Here is a 15,213-nt window from a genome sequence, read left to right as displayed (position 1 = left end):
GTGCTTTCAAGTTTTTAATAACTTCAGATGCTTTGTGAAACATAGTTAAGTGCATTTGGCAACTGAAGTACAAGATCAGGAACTAAGAGATTCGAGCTATTTTCAAGCGGTGCCACAGGCTAACAGCCTGGACTTGGTCAAATCACTTAACCTCCCTGTGCCTCTGTCTTCTCACTGTAAAATAGGGATGATACCTTCTTGGACAGAGGCTGTGAAAGATTATTTGCTTTTGGAAGGATTATGATTTTAAACCTGACACTGTCCCTTTAAATGATGTACGTCTCTAAGGAACATGACTACTGAGAGCACTTGATTCTGCTCATAGGAAAATGCTGCTACTTACTTTTTCAAGGGCTCTATCACCGTCTTTTGGATTTGGTTCACCTATTGGAAGAAAAGAGATTGTTACAAACAAATGTCGTTGAAGAAGCCTGTTTGAACTAAGTTATACATCTGTGCAGCATCTTCCACACCAGGGCTCAGCCTCGAAGTGCTACCAGAGTACAAATTAACATCATCATCATCATCTTCATCAAGTCCTCACCCCACAACCTCCTGTGCTCTGGAGCTGAAATGAAGTTTCAAGTGCAACTGGCAGCACTCGGACACAACTCTAGTCCTGTGCTCCCAAACCAGCAAAGACAGGACATGCTGTGAGGGCAGCGAACTTGGTCCTCCGTGGAATGGGGATGAGAGAAAGCAGCTCATGTTACTCTATAGAACTCTCTCTAGTCAGTTTAAGAACTAGCCCTGATTGGCTCCAGGAGGAGGCACATGCATCTATTCTCATCTGAAGTGTCCCAGGATAAGATAAATTAATCTCAGGGCCCTCCTAGGGGGAGAGAAGAAAGGGAAGGGGTAAGGGAGAGTTCACCTATATGGAGCACGCGCGCACACACACACACACACACACACACACACACACACACACACACACGCACGCACACACACACACACACACACACGTTCCCTTCCCATCCCCTCCTCCTCTCCACTTCAGTAAAACCCACATACACCTTCTCTTGGTTGAAAGAGTCCATTCTCTTCATGGCAGTGTCCAGGGCTGTTACCATCGCCAGGAAATTGGGGTCTTGCTCGCAGAGTGGATTGGACAACAGGTCCGAAGAGATTTTCACAGCTGATTTTGACATGGCTGCAGTACGATGGGACCCAAGAGCATGTAAAAGAAGAAGAGAAGGTCCATCAGTGACACAGAGTTGCACAACAGGACAGGCACTTGCAAAATAATCCAGGTTTGCTGGAACTAATTCATTATCCCAGTTCTACAGAAGATGGTCTGGGACACAAACCTAAATCTTCAGCCACTAAGGCACTTAGTTCAGCACCTAAACTTTCCAGGGACACAAGTTGGAGGCTAAGAGAGAAGATAAAGAGAGAGGTACTGATTTTTTCATGCAAACACTGAGAGAATAGTTTTTATACAGGTTAAATGCGGACCATTTAAATGTAAGATGTGATGCTGCCAGAAATAATACCAGACTAACAAAAGCATAACTTTCTTTTAAAAATAATGTAGACAGCTTTTTTGAAATTTTTTATACATCTGCTTTTTTTTAAACAGACTGTTAAGCATTGCTCTGTCTCATTGTAGCTCCTCCACAATGAGAAAAAGCACAGTCCATTAAGTCTTCCAAAAAAGCTTTACAAAGATACATATTTAAGTGGATTTAGCGCTGGGGGAAAGGGACCAGACTGACAGGGCTGGAGAAGTAAGATCTTTATTCGCCTGTAAAACAGGTACAGCATGAGAAGTAGTAGTGAAAGTTTGTCACCAATGAGCCTGAGTTTTCTTCCAGAGGGAACCATATCCCAGCAATGGGTCCTCAGCACACCCCTCCACCTCTCTGCTGAGACTGCCAACAAGAGGGCCAGCTGCTGTGGCAGTTGTGAACTGGCCACTTGGCCATCAGAGAGTGACAGAATTTAAGGCTAGAAGGGACCCCCGGGACCACCACGGAACTCAGATGCAACTTTCATTTCATCAAGCCCCTTTTGCCTTCTTTTAGATTTACAAGCATCTCTTCTTTTCTATCCAATCAACTGGCCTCATTTTTCAACAAAGAAAATTCAGGACAAAGACTCTGCAGCGGATCCTCCCTACACACACCACAGTAGAAGGATAAGATGCGAGATCAATGAAGAGTTCGTACAACAACAGGCTGAACGATGTTCATGGTAAATAAGTGGAATATAACGTAGGAAGATGAATAAAACAGAAGAGCCAATATGTAAGTAAAAACAGCATAGCTATCCAGAAATCTCTCTCTCTTTTCCCAGTAATGTTGCTATAAGTTATTCCAGTTAAGGATCTGAAAGCCAGACGCTTTTGTACAGTAGCTCAGAGGAGCTTTTTAAAGACTATTACTGTACAAACTTTTAATGTCTGAATTAAAGTCATCCTCAATGATGGGGCTTAAGATCACAAATCAAGAGATTAAATGCTCTGATTTAAAGGTTATACACAATTATACAGAAAGCTCAGAAGTTATGTTCCGATGGCTGGAAAGCTCAGTCCAGAATGAGACACTCACTATGGAATAACAAAGCTACTGTATCGGACTATTATTCAAACATTAAGGGTTTAAACATTTAAACCTTTAGGTAGATGGAACAGCAACCTCATGTGAGACCACATCTGAGGAAGGATTTGTACCAAATTAATGATCTAGAGGATGGCATGGACGGCATCCTCAACAAGTTTGCAGATGACACTAAACTGGGAGGAGTGGTAGATACACCGGAGGGTAGGGATAGGATACAGAGGGACCTAGACAAATCAGAGGATTGGGCCAAAAGAAACCTGATGAGGTTCAACAAGGACAAGTGCAGAGCCCTGCATTTAGGACGGATGAATCCCATTTACTGTTACAGACTAGGGACCGAATGGCTAGGAAGCAGTTCTGCAGAAAAGGACCTAGGAGTTACAGTGGACGAGAAGTTGGATATGAGTCAACAGTGTGCCTTTGTTGCCAAGAAGGCTAATGCCATTTTGGGCTGTATAAGTAGGAATATTGCCAGCAGATCGAGGGACGTGACCATTTCCCTCTATCTGACATTGGTGAGGCCTCATCTGGAGTACTGTGTCCAGTTTTGGGTCCCACACTACAAGAAGGATGTGGAGAAATTGGAAAGAGTACAGCGGAGGGCAACCAAAATGATTAGGGGGCTGGACCACATGACTTATGAGGAGAGGCTGAGGGAACTGGAATTGTTTAGTCCGCAGAAGAGAAGAATGAGGGGGGATTTGATAGCTGCTTTCAACTACCTGAAAGGGGGTTCCAAAGAGGATGGATCTAGACTGTTCTCAGTGGTACCTGATGACAGAACAAGGAGTAATGGTCTCAAGTTGCAGTGGGGGAGGTTTACGTTGGATGTTAGGAAAAACTTTTTCACTAGGAGGGTGGTGAAGCACTGGAATGGATTACCTAGGGAGGTGGTGGAATCTCCTTCCTTAGAGGTTTTTAAGGTAAGTCTTGCCAAAGCCCTGGCTGGGATGATTTAGTTGGGAATTGGTCCTGCTTTGAGCAGGGGGTTGGACTAGATGACCTCCTGAGGTCCCTTCCAACCCTGAGATCCTATGATTCTATGATTCAAAACAGGACTGGGCTAAAAACCATAGAACTCTTTAGCTGGAAGAGAAATTACTATGTGCCCCCAAAACGAAGAGAGCTGGGACTTAATAGAATTAGGATAGTGAGTGATGGCAGGCAATGGTCAGACAGATTCTCAGAGGCTGGTAATCAAGATTCCTGGGTTCTAGTCCCTACTTTGCCATCGATTTGCTGTGTGACTTTCAGCAAGTCATTCTTCTCCTCTCTGTACCACCATGTCTTCATCTGTACAACAGGGGAAGGGAGGAGGAATTGGAGGAGGAATTGGTTAAATGTTTGCACAGTACTTTGCAAATACGAAGTGCTGAGTATTATTAATATTAGAAAAAGTGACTGTAGGCCATCGCTGGTTATTCAAAGCAAGATAAAGCTGTCATTAAGACATAATTAAGACAGCATCCATCTGCACACCAAATCCAGAGCAGGATTTGCGGTCTAATGAGGCAGTTATATTTTATTTCAAAAGGAGAGGACTTTTATTACAGCTAGACAACCAAATAAATAAATAAATAAATAATCCCTGCTCCTTAAAGCCACCTCCTCTGTGGAAAGGGAGACAAGTGATGGAGATGCTGAGTAACCCTCAACCACAGCACAGCAAGTGTTGCAGGTAATTCTTACTGAGGTTTGGATCACCTTTCCCAGCCATGCTGCTAAAACTGGCACGGCAGCATCCAAGTCTCCCAGGAAAACTTGTGCATCTGAGAAAGTATCTGCTTATTTTGGAGTGTGTATCTACTGTTGACAGAACATGGACTGGCCTGATTAGGTCAAACATGCTGGCGAATGTTTACAGTCAGAGTGAACAATCAACCCCCTCGACACTCAGAGACAATGGAAGAAATAAGACACTAGGAAGAACAGCAGCAGAGCTGATGCACTGCCAGACTTCTGTGGGACATGGGAACTACACATTAGCTAACTAACTACAGTTATCTCTTCTTCTCTCTGTTACTCAGATATTGCAGGGTGAGGGAAGCCTCTAGAGGTCCTGAATGCCTGTTCAGGTATCTGTTCTCCATCCTCTGCGGTCTGGGACACTCTTTATTCACTGGCACCAAGTTTAAAATTCTCCCCTTATTCAGGATTTCACGTCTTTAAATGAGAAATCAGCTCATACCGGATCTGGACAGGGCCTGGGCTAATTTGCAACCCTGTCATGAAGCAGAACGGAAAAGGAGAGTCCTCCCACAGCTCCTCTGGGGCTTGAAATGCTCCACATAAAAACACCCACTGAAAGGGAGGGGAGGGGAATCCTTTACAAGGAAAAACTTGCCAGAGGAGCCCTGATAATGAATAATGTCCCAGGGAGAGAAGCTTTCACCTTGGAAGGGTTTTTTTCTTGCATCATTTGTTGTTCACGTTTATGATGGTGCTGTGTGTGTAGCTATGTATCCTCCTGCCCTACTGCTGACAGGCAGCAAAATGTGGGTTCTTTTTAGCATACCTGTCTCTTCATAAATCAAGTCACCATGAGGCGCTTGTGGAGACTGGACCAGCCCTCACCTGCCTACTCATGTAATTTGACTTGGCTCCAACGTCCAGTGGGTCAATAGAAATAGAGACTACTCCAAACTCTGTGCTGCAAAAAAGCCATCTCTGTTTAAAACAGCTCTTTTCTGCATGTTCCAGAAGGCTGCTCAGCTCGCTTCAGTAACTGGCAATCACTAATCTTCACTTCCCCCAGTGTCTCTTCCTTCAGATTGTCTAGTCTTTTCATCTTACCCATGTTTGCTTAAACCCTGTATTGTGTGATGTGGTCAGATTGGGTTCCTACTGGAGAAACTGCTAAGTGAGCAGGCAGGACCCCATGTGCAGGAGTGATGCACACCTGCACAGCAGATGTCACTCTCTGACCTCGCAGAAGCAAACAGCTGGGGCAGTGACATGAAGAGACTACTTGTTTATTGCTTCCTATGTAGCCCACTGCAGCAAGACCAAGACAACTATTAGGCAGAACTTGCAGGGTTACTCTTACATGTGAGCCATTAAGCTGGCAAAGTGATATAAATGAAATACACACACTTGGCACTTACATAGAGCTTTACAATGTCTCTCGCTATGTGAGGATACAGTGACCAACCCAAGGGGGCCTCATTCTCAGTCAGGCCCTTCAGGCGCTACCCTAATACAAATAAGAATTATCTCAAATTTTCAAAGGAAGAAACTGAGCCACAGAGAGGTGAAGAGACTTGGCCAAGGTCACACAGCAAGCGGCGGTTCAGGAGAATGAAGTTCTATTCTTGGCTCAGCCAATGGACTCACGATATGACTCTGGGTAAGTAACAGTTTAGGAGCCCCCAAGAGGACTGTCTTGTAGCTAAGGGACTGAACTGGAACTCAAGCGATCTGGGTTCAGTCTCCAGCTCTGTCACAGGCTTCCTGTGACCCCAAGAAAGTCACTTATTCTTTTAATGGCCTGATTCCCAATCTGTGCCTCACACTGTTACATACCCACATCTGCATCTGTGCTCTTCTTCATGTCCTTCTGCAGTTTCTTGGTCTGATCTTCCAGCCTGAAATGGGAAAGAGTAAGATAAGTTCTGAATCTTTAAAAAATAAACAAACATATACACCTCTACCTCGATATAACGCTGTCCTTGGGAGCCAAAAAATCTTACTGTGTTATAGGTGAAACCGTGTTATATTGAACTTGCTTTGATCCACTAGAGTGTGCAGCCCCGCCCCCCCCGGAGCACTGCTTCACCGTGTTATATCCAAATTTGTGTTATATCAGGTGGCGTTATATCGAGGTAGTGGTGTACATGACAACTATGCCAACAGGCCAGCTGGTAGTTAAAAGGAAACTGGACACGTTTCTATTATGTATAATGCTGTTTAAGCATATAACTAATTTCAAGTGACGACCCACATCTCCACATCTCCATCTCGCCCTTATGTTTACTATAAAAGTAAGAGTAAAAACGTATCAGATATAGGTCCATACAATATAACAGTTACTACAACATTAGACCTTACAAATACTGATGGTTTTGGACACCTTGAAGATATTCTGGAAATTTTATTTTCTGTGCTTTAGAATTGTAATAAAATTGTCAATACCTCATGACCCCCCCACAGGTTGCGACTCTGACTGAGAAACACCAATCTAAACCATCTTGAAATTACAATGCACTCAGCAGGAGAACAACGAGCTGCTAACAGAGCATTAGGCGAGCAACACAAGGAAAGATGCAGTAAGACTGAGTTGGGTGAAAAGCAGATCCATGATCATCCCCAAACTGGTTAACACTTACTGCTGAAGTTTCCCATATTCCCTTTCGAAGTCTCTCTCCACCTGGGGGAAGGAGAAAGAGAAACCACATCAGCTCAAGCACATTAGAGCACAATTCAAAAAAATCCACCCAGGCCCCTGTCCTCCTACGATCTGGACTGATCTGCAAGTATCAATGGATACATGTGAAGCTATTATTATTTATATAGCGTCAACAGCATGCTAGGCACTTTAGAGACATACATGAGGATAACAGGTAACATTTTCAAAAGCACGTAAGTCCCATTTTAAAAAGAGTTTTAAGCACTTCGGAGCCCTAACGCCTGGTCTGTACTTAAAATTTAGATCAACCTAGCTACATCACTCAGGGGTGGTAAAAATTCACACCTTTGAGAGCCGTTAAGCAGATCTAGTCCTGGGTGTAGATGTGGCTAGGTTGACAGAATTCTTCTGTCAACGCAGCTGCCGCCACTCGAGAAACTGGGTTATTTACATAGATGGAAAAACCTTTTCCATTAACGTAGGAAGCATCTACAATCGCGTGCTTTAGTAGCACAGTTGTAGTGTGCCGCTGTAGTGCCTGGAACATAGACATGGGCTAAGTCTCACTGGACTTCTAAATCACTTGGATGCTTTTGAAAATTTTACCCAAGGTTCCTGCCCTGATGATATTACAATCTAAATACAGAACTTGTTTAGCCTGTAAACTATATAAGACCCAAATAAGATCTGAGGCCTAAACCTTGAAAGTATTTGGAGTATTAAATAACAAAACAAAACTTTTGACTTTTGGTGGTTCCTCCTAATTTAGTTCCAAAGTTACACCTGTGTTTTCTGTTACTAGATGGACCAGACCATTTTAGAGCAAAAGTCATTGCCACCAGCTGTGTCAATTCATTCTGAGGACATGCTAAGGCATATGAACTGGAAACTGACAAAATAAATGGAGCCATTCCAAAAGCACACAAAGGTGGCAGCCCAACAGGTATAATGACACATGAACATACATGCAGGACTGTCTGCTTTACACAGCCCTGCTTGGTGTTTACAGAAGAGGAGCAGGTCATATGAGAAATGTTTCTGCTCAGGGGTCCAGAAACACTGTGTGCATACGTTCACGCATGGTAATAGAGAATGCGACTGGGGGCACGCCCCTCTCTCCTCTGACACCAAATTTAAAGGATTCCACACTCTCCTTTGCAGAGTATTAAGTATCTATCTTCTCTGCATGCAACTGTCACTAATACTGGCTCTTCGGGCTTCAGTAACTGGTATTCTAAGCCGCCTCCTCCTTTTCCCTTATGATTTGCCTGTGTGATGTGCCCTAGCACTCCTCCCAACTACCATTCTAGTCCATAGGTTCTAATCCACCACAGAATCCGGACTGCTCCAAGCCTTAGACCTGAACCTGGGTTTGAAGCAGTTCAAGCTCCATTAGAGAATGCATAACTGAAGCGGTGGCAGTGGCTACTGGCTGCTACAGCTGAGTTCTTAATCAGATTAACTACTACAGTTGTCTCTAAGGATGGGTAATTTTGTATTTTAGCACTTCTTTTCTGATCACTTCCTATGGAACGACACGTTCTCTATACCATACCCTCTGTCTCCATCAGCTCAGGTAACCAAGGGCCCTCTTCTAAGCCTCAAGACACCACTGGGTCTCCATGTCCCCCAAATTCTAATACATGACCCTATTGCAAACAAATCCAACAACCCATGGGCTGAAAAGAAAACAATTTTATTATTTTAATTGCAGTTCTCAGTGTGCCGGGCACTTTCCAAAGAGATGAAGATAGAATCATTGCCTCAAAGAGTATACAAGCTAAAAAAAAAAAAAAAAAAAAATCACCCAAGCAGAGAAGTATTCTCCGAATATGACATCAATGATTTCCTATTCCAACCTGCTGTCTGACAGAAAATCTCCAATGAGCTACGATACTCCCCAGTGCTTTCATTCCTGGTGGAGTTCTGGAGTGAAGTTCTGGAACAGACTTCCCAGGGGAGTAGTGGGGGCAAAAGACATATCTGGCTTCAAGACTAAGCTTGATAAGTTTATGGAGGGGATGGTATGATGGGATAGCCTACATTTTGGCAATTAATTGATCTTTGATTATTAGCAGGTAAATATGCCCAATGGTCTGTGATGGGATGTGAGATGGGGTGAGATCTGAGTTACTACAGAGAACTCTTTCCTGGGTGCTGGCTGGTGAGTCTTGCTCACATGCTCAGGGTTTAACTGATTGCTATATTTGGGGTCGGAAAGGAATTTTCCTCCAGGGAAGATTGGCAGAGGCCCTGGAGGTTTTTTGCCTTCCTCTGCAGCATGGGGCCCAAGTCACTTGCTGGAGGATTCTCTGCACCTTAAGGTCTTTAAACCACAATTTGAGGGTTTCAATAACTCAGACATAGGTTAGGGGTTTGTTACAGGAGTGGGTGGGTGAGCTTCTGTGGCCTGCGTTGTGCTGGAGGTCCGACTAGATGACCATAATGGTCCCGTCTGACCTTAAGTCTATGAATCTATGACTGTTTTAACACATACTTAAACATTCATTCCACATCTTAAAGCACGTGGATTTCAACTGACCAGCCAAGAGTAAACATGTACTTTTGTTGTCATGGGATCAAAACTGGGTTCTTTTTCGTGGTTAAGCTGCCACGCTATTAAACAAGCAGCAAAGCGTTGCGCACTGCCAAGACTAGAATGAACCAGAGTATTTTTTTAAAAAACGTACTCCATGCTGCTCCAGGCATTTGAGACTGAGACTCACAGCAACAAAATACAGCTAAAGAAACAACACATTTAATAACACTCCCCCCCTTGGTTTTCAATTCCAATTGCTATAAGGCCAACATTTTAAAGTGGAGACCTACAGGTGCTAAATGTCACCCTCATTTTTTGCAATCCCCCTTTCTTAAATATCTTCTGAGTTTGTAGGTTCAAATCCGCCCAAAGTCAATAGTGACTGAGTCACTGCAATCTGATGGCTGTTTGGTGAGTAGGGAGTTTGGTGAGCTTCGGTCAAATTCCAAGGGGACATGTGTCCAGACCAACAGAGACCACTACTACCGGCACCCACGCTGGCTGTCTTTGTAGACTGAAAAGCTCCAAAGACTGATCTCCCTTTCTCACTGCTAAAATTGGTCCCTCCAGGACAGGGTGGATCAATGAGGGGGCAGCTTGCATAGCCAATGCCTGGTTCACAGCTCTGCAAAAATCCACGACAGCTGGTGCCTTCAGGTCAGGTAACCAGCACATAGTAAAATCACCCTATATTTCTATGGTTGTTCCGGCTGTAAAAATAACCTCAGACTATTGCATTCTATTTATATGTCTGTGTGAACTGTCCTGGTTGCAAACCAAAGGGGGCCGGCATGACTCAGGCTCGAGTCCTTTGACGGCTGATGGTATTATTCCCCCTGTTCTCAGCGTGAAACTCCATCCTGTTGCAGATGTACTATTCAGAAGAATTTCCCTTTCATTTGGTCAGCAATCAGTTATTTCTAGGCTTAGTTGCAAGGGGTTGGGAGGCTCGGGATGAAATGAAATGTAAAGATGCTGAGCAGTTCCTGACATTTGCTGATTTACCCATTATTGTTCAATTCTCCCCTCTACCTGCAGTACGTGGGGGTGAAACAAAGGCATTTCAGTCTATTTGATCTGAGGGAGGCCACAAGTCTCACACAGAAGTTACTTTTCTGTGTGGAGTATACGTGTTCCTCAAACTCTCATCCTGTCCTATCTTTCTTGGGTTCCCTGCCTGGTTGTCTTGTGTGCACTCTGCGTATCTTCTCCACAAGGCAGCACATCAAACACCCCTCCCCACTCACATCCCCAATGACATTTATACAGAGACAGCTGCCCAAGCATTAGTCTTGTTTCACCCCCACAGTAACAGTTGGCTACCAGTCACTGCATTCTGCACACCCATGTGCCTCTGCTAGCTACTATTAATTATTATTTCTATTACAGTAGCACCCAGAGACTCCAGCTGAGGCTCATGGACCATCATGCGACACAAATAAGTCCCTGCCCCAGAATGCTCACAGTCCGAGTTTATGTAAAGATACAACAGGTTGATGAAAGAGACAAATGCAGTGGGCTGCGACGGCAAGGTAACAGTACACCAAGCACGTTATGCACAGTACCCAGCAGCTTCAGCTCTCAGTTAGATTTCACCAGCCTGGAAACTTAATGTCTGTAGGCATCTGACATGTAAAGCAAAAAGCTACTGATAGAGTTACCAAGTTAAAAATAATGAGCACTAGAGGTACTTTGAAGAAAAGAAACCATCTAGGTAAGTTTCCACATTCATATAATTCCTCCCTCCAACCCATCTCACTCACTTTTGGAAGCTTGAAACCAAAATCTGTTTTCCTTTCTGAAATGCTTTTTGTTCCATGCACATTGGTTAGTTATTGTAAGATTGCTCCCCGAGTGCAGACTTAGGACTTTTAAACTGAAGTGCTGTTTAACCCCCCTCAATGAATTACATTGACTTTGTAACAAATACAAGAAGGGCTCGAACTTTGGGCTTTCCAGGCATGATAGAATTTTTGTAACTCAAAGGGGCCGTTGTAATCAGCAATGTGGTGGAGAGGAAATGATGCAAGACCAATGAGCACCACAAGAGGATGGAAAGACAGTACTGCGAAGAGCCTTCTCACTCTCCTGGAGGAAGGGTGCTATTTGATTTCCACATGGCATCATTCCATGGGACTCAGATTCCCTTAATGGGACTTGGCAACAAGAGGGAAGAAAAAAAATTGTGTAGTTAAGCCAAACGTTTTATTATAACCACAAACTTCTGCTGGGTATGTGCCATCCCACCAAACACAACAAAGATCCCACCTAGACAATGCAACTTGAGTGCATAAATTGGGTGCAGCAGAACAATTAGCACAAGACACAATAACCCCTTTGTGTTTGACAGTCGAGTACCTTGGGCCAAAATAATCCTGAAATGAAGTGAAACCGGAATACGAGCCTGTACACCCAAGACTAGGATTTCGTGGACTTCACAAATCAGCAAGCCACACCTACCCATCTTCTAAATAAGGGTATGGGTGGATAAGCAGTGCACAAAAGCAATGCTGCTCCTATGCTATTCCCCAAAGAGCATCATGTGCAGCTTCAGAATAGAGGGATGGGACTCACCTCGCTGCAGCTTTAATGAGGGGGTGGAAGGGAGAGTGTAATAGACACAATCACCTAATTCACCAGGCCCGTTAACTTCATCCCACCAATGCTGTTACTCCGGTATTAGAGATTTCAAATGTTAGTCATGTGCAGTGGAAACTAATTATGGCAAACTTGCTGGGATGGGATTCTTCTTATAATGAAGCTCAGTTATCGAAAGGTCTCAGGGAACACCAAAATCTTTGGCTAAATCAAGGAAGCCGGGTCTAGAAGACTCTGAAGTCTACAACCCAGGTTTGTGAGCTCTGGAATACACTCTGCCAATCATGCCCAGCCAACTCACTCAAGGTCTGCCAGCAACACAGTGGGGGAAGGATACACCCCGAATCAAGCAGACGGAGGTGAGGCACCCCTGACCAACTTGTCCAATGTTATTGCGGGCGGCTATGCTCTGGATTCCCCTCTTCCAAGAGAGAAAATGAATTGACTGGCTTCCCCTGCTTTGCCTGGCAGCAGTGGGAGGCTGTGGGCCAGGCTCAGAGCCACAATTCTTTTCAGCCACTTGCCGACTCAGATGACCCAGTCCCCACTGAAGAGCCTGGTACAACCCCAGGGTGACACAGATGAACTTCAGTTAGCTGGAACTCCCCTGCAGCTTGAACAGCGTAACTTGTGCTTAGAGTGAAGTTATCCTGGGGGTGAGGGGAAGGGGAGAGAGAAGGGAACTGTCTCTGCTATAAGAGGCTTCCACTGCGCACTGGATTTAAATAATAAACATTCTGCACACAGATATAATTCTAACAAGTTTAAGTCCTATCTCTGGGCATTAGTTTAATTGGGCTGCGTTACTATGTCCTCTATTGTTCCCCTGACAGCAGGTCCTCTCTGTATATTAGATCCTCCCACCCAATCTCCTCGTCTCTGTATGTGCTCAGTGACAGATGCTCTTTTCAGAGGAAGAGGAGGGAAGAGATTATTCCGCCTGGAATTGGATTTGCCCAGGTTTAGGTGGAAACAAAGTAGTGACATGCCAGGGGTGTGGGGGGTGGGAGATCACTTCAGTTCACCAGCTGATATTTCCTACAGGGGTTTCCTTCTACCTGAAGAGCTAAACGGTGGCTGACACTTGGCCCTTCTTCAAAGGATCAGCACTAGTGGGCACAAGGAGTCATGACTAATTCCTACTGCAGCCCAGTCAACCTATTTTCCAGTGCTCCTACTAGTACTAGAGACTTTTAATCACAAAACCTTTGGTGAGCTGAACTAAGCCTGCCATGTCAGAATGATTCTGTCTCTCCCCCCATGTTGGAATTAGCATGCTCTGGTGGGAACCAACTGCTAAATTCTGACAACTGCCCCCCTTTTTTTTCTGTGGTACAATTTTGTGAGTGGGAGATCCTCTCCATAACTGCTTCCCTTCTTATGAGCTCTGGATGGAGCCCTGGAGATGCCACACCTTCCCACTTCCTGCAGCAGCCTCCAGAGGCCAACATCTGGAATAAAATGGAGAGCTAAAGCAGATTGTACTGCTGTTCCCAAAAGCCCACACAGACGGAAAGTCTCAGCCTGCAAGGGGGAGGTAAACTCAGAGGTCTACGCTAACTAGCTTAGATACAAAGCAGCCCATCACTTGCATACCCTGAAACTAAGAGGAGCCTAAATCTGAAGGGTCAGGTTCTTAAGGGAGAATGGTAATTTCCTGTCATTTGTTCTCCTTTGAAGGACTGCGCTCTACACTTACTTGTGCAGTTACATTGCTCCATGCTTTCTGTTTGGCACACATCTGTCCCAAGAGTATTGTTACAATCAACAAGATAGCATAGTGGAGGCCATGTAAAAATTTCCAACATTCAAACTCTCAGCACTTCTGCTGAATTTGGGAAGCGGAGGGACAGGTGAAGAGCAGGGGAGAGGGGAAAAAGCTTGGAACCAGTAACAATTCTGGATGAATCTTTGCCCCTTGGACACTCTGAACTTGACAAAAGCATTTTATTTCAGAAATTACAGCCCACAACTGCCAGTTTATCTCTATTTGTGTATGTGCTGGGGAAATCTCTGCAACTGGATAGGCAAGAGGATAATGGCTACAAAAGCTAAGGAAGGAATTGGACAGCAATCTCTTGGATTTGCCTATGATATACTGTATCTCCACACTGAAAGACAAAACCCAGGAGCTAACAGACATTCCCATACTGCCATCATCCAAAATGCCAGGTGCAGGACATAACAGAATCCACTGTAAACTGAAAGCAAAGAGACATCTTGAAGGTTCAAATATTAACTCTCGTTCAGTCTGAGCTCCTGCTCTACCATTAGGAGGGCTAGCTTCAGAGGTGATAGTGGAGACCTTGGTGTGTGGCACTATGTGTAGCAACATGGTTTTATGTAATATAAGGTCTTTCAGACAAACTGCATCCTGAAACACTTTACATAGTTAAACAATACATTATGGCACAGGGAAAGGGAAATTCACAGGTGCAGACAAATATGTACTCATATGAGAGATAAAAATCAGATGGGGCGGAAATGTCCAAAAACACTGTTCAAGTCAGACGATGCGGAGAAGAAGGCTCTTGCACCAGTAGAAAAGAAACCAGTGCTAGAGAAGTGGATGGAGCAAGTAAGAACGTGAGACAGTCAGGATCTCTGCAATCCGATAGAGAAAGTCAATGAAGGATTTAAAAACAAAAAAAGGGTAATTTTGAACTGGATCTTGAAATAAACAGGGATCCAGTGGATTTGCCTGAGGCTGAGGTTGTATTTCTTTGCAGAGATTGCAGAAAGCAGCATTCAACACATGAGGTCTGGAGCACTAGAACTTGGGAAGACCACAGAAGAGTGAAAGGGAGTCAAAGGCCCTCATTAGGGTTTCAACACTGCCGTTCTTTAAAAAGGTCCCTTGCTTAAATTTTGCACTGCCAGTCTAAAGCAGAAGCAGAAAACCGTCGTTCTGCAGCACCACAGAACAACACCATCCTTTAAATAAAAGATTACAATTCATCAATATTGGGAAGTGGCAGAGTAAACCCTCCGTCTCATGGGGAAACTTCACGCCACAAAAAGCATCTTTGACACCTTAATACAAGTAACCCACGCATCCTAAGGAATTAGCAGTGGTGGGAGTCCCACAGAGGAAGGATCAGGAAAGTTAGTCTGTACAGCGGATTAGTTCACCAATGCAGTTATAATTATAAAGCCAATGTCGTTGT

At 44.3% G+C, this 15,213-nt stretch overlaps 1 protein-coding gene across 3 annotated transcripts in view; it reads right to left on the bottom strand.

Annotated features, from left to right (window-relative positions):
* BIN3 (bridging integrator 3) overlaps window positions 1–15,213 on the bottom strand; it is a 59,860-nt gene that overhangs the window by 25,872 nt on the left and 18,775 nt on the right. For 2 of the 3 annotated variants that reach the window (XM_030552076.1, XM_030552073.1), the window contains 4 exons: window positions 6,890–6,930; window positions 6,087–6,148; window positions 1,017–1,153; window positions 344–384 (listed from right to left, as the gene is read on the bottom strand). In XM_030552076.1, coding sequence (XP_030407936.1) covers window positions 344–384; window positions 1,017–1,153; window positions 6,087–6,148; window positions 6,890–6,930 — 281 coding nt within the window. Of the gene's footprint in view, window positions 1–343; window positions 385–1,014; window positions 1,154–6,086; window positions 6,149–6,889; window positions 6,931–15,213 lie in introns of all 3 variants that reach the window. The other variant, XM_030552075.1, reaches the window with a different exon arrangement.

This window comes from Gopherus evgoodei, chromosome 2, assembly GCF_007399415.2.
Source record: "Gopherus evgoodei ecotype Sinaloan lineage chromosome 2, rGopEvg1_v1.p, whole genome shotgun sequence".
Classification (NCBI taxonomy): domain Eukaryota; kingdom Metazoa; phylum Chordata; order Testudines; family Testudinidae; genus Gopherus; species Gopherus evgoodei.
The sequence above is the reverse complement of the archived record's forward strand: the minus strand, read 5'-3'. Positions and strand labels throughout refer to the sequence as shown.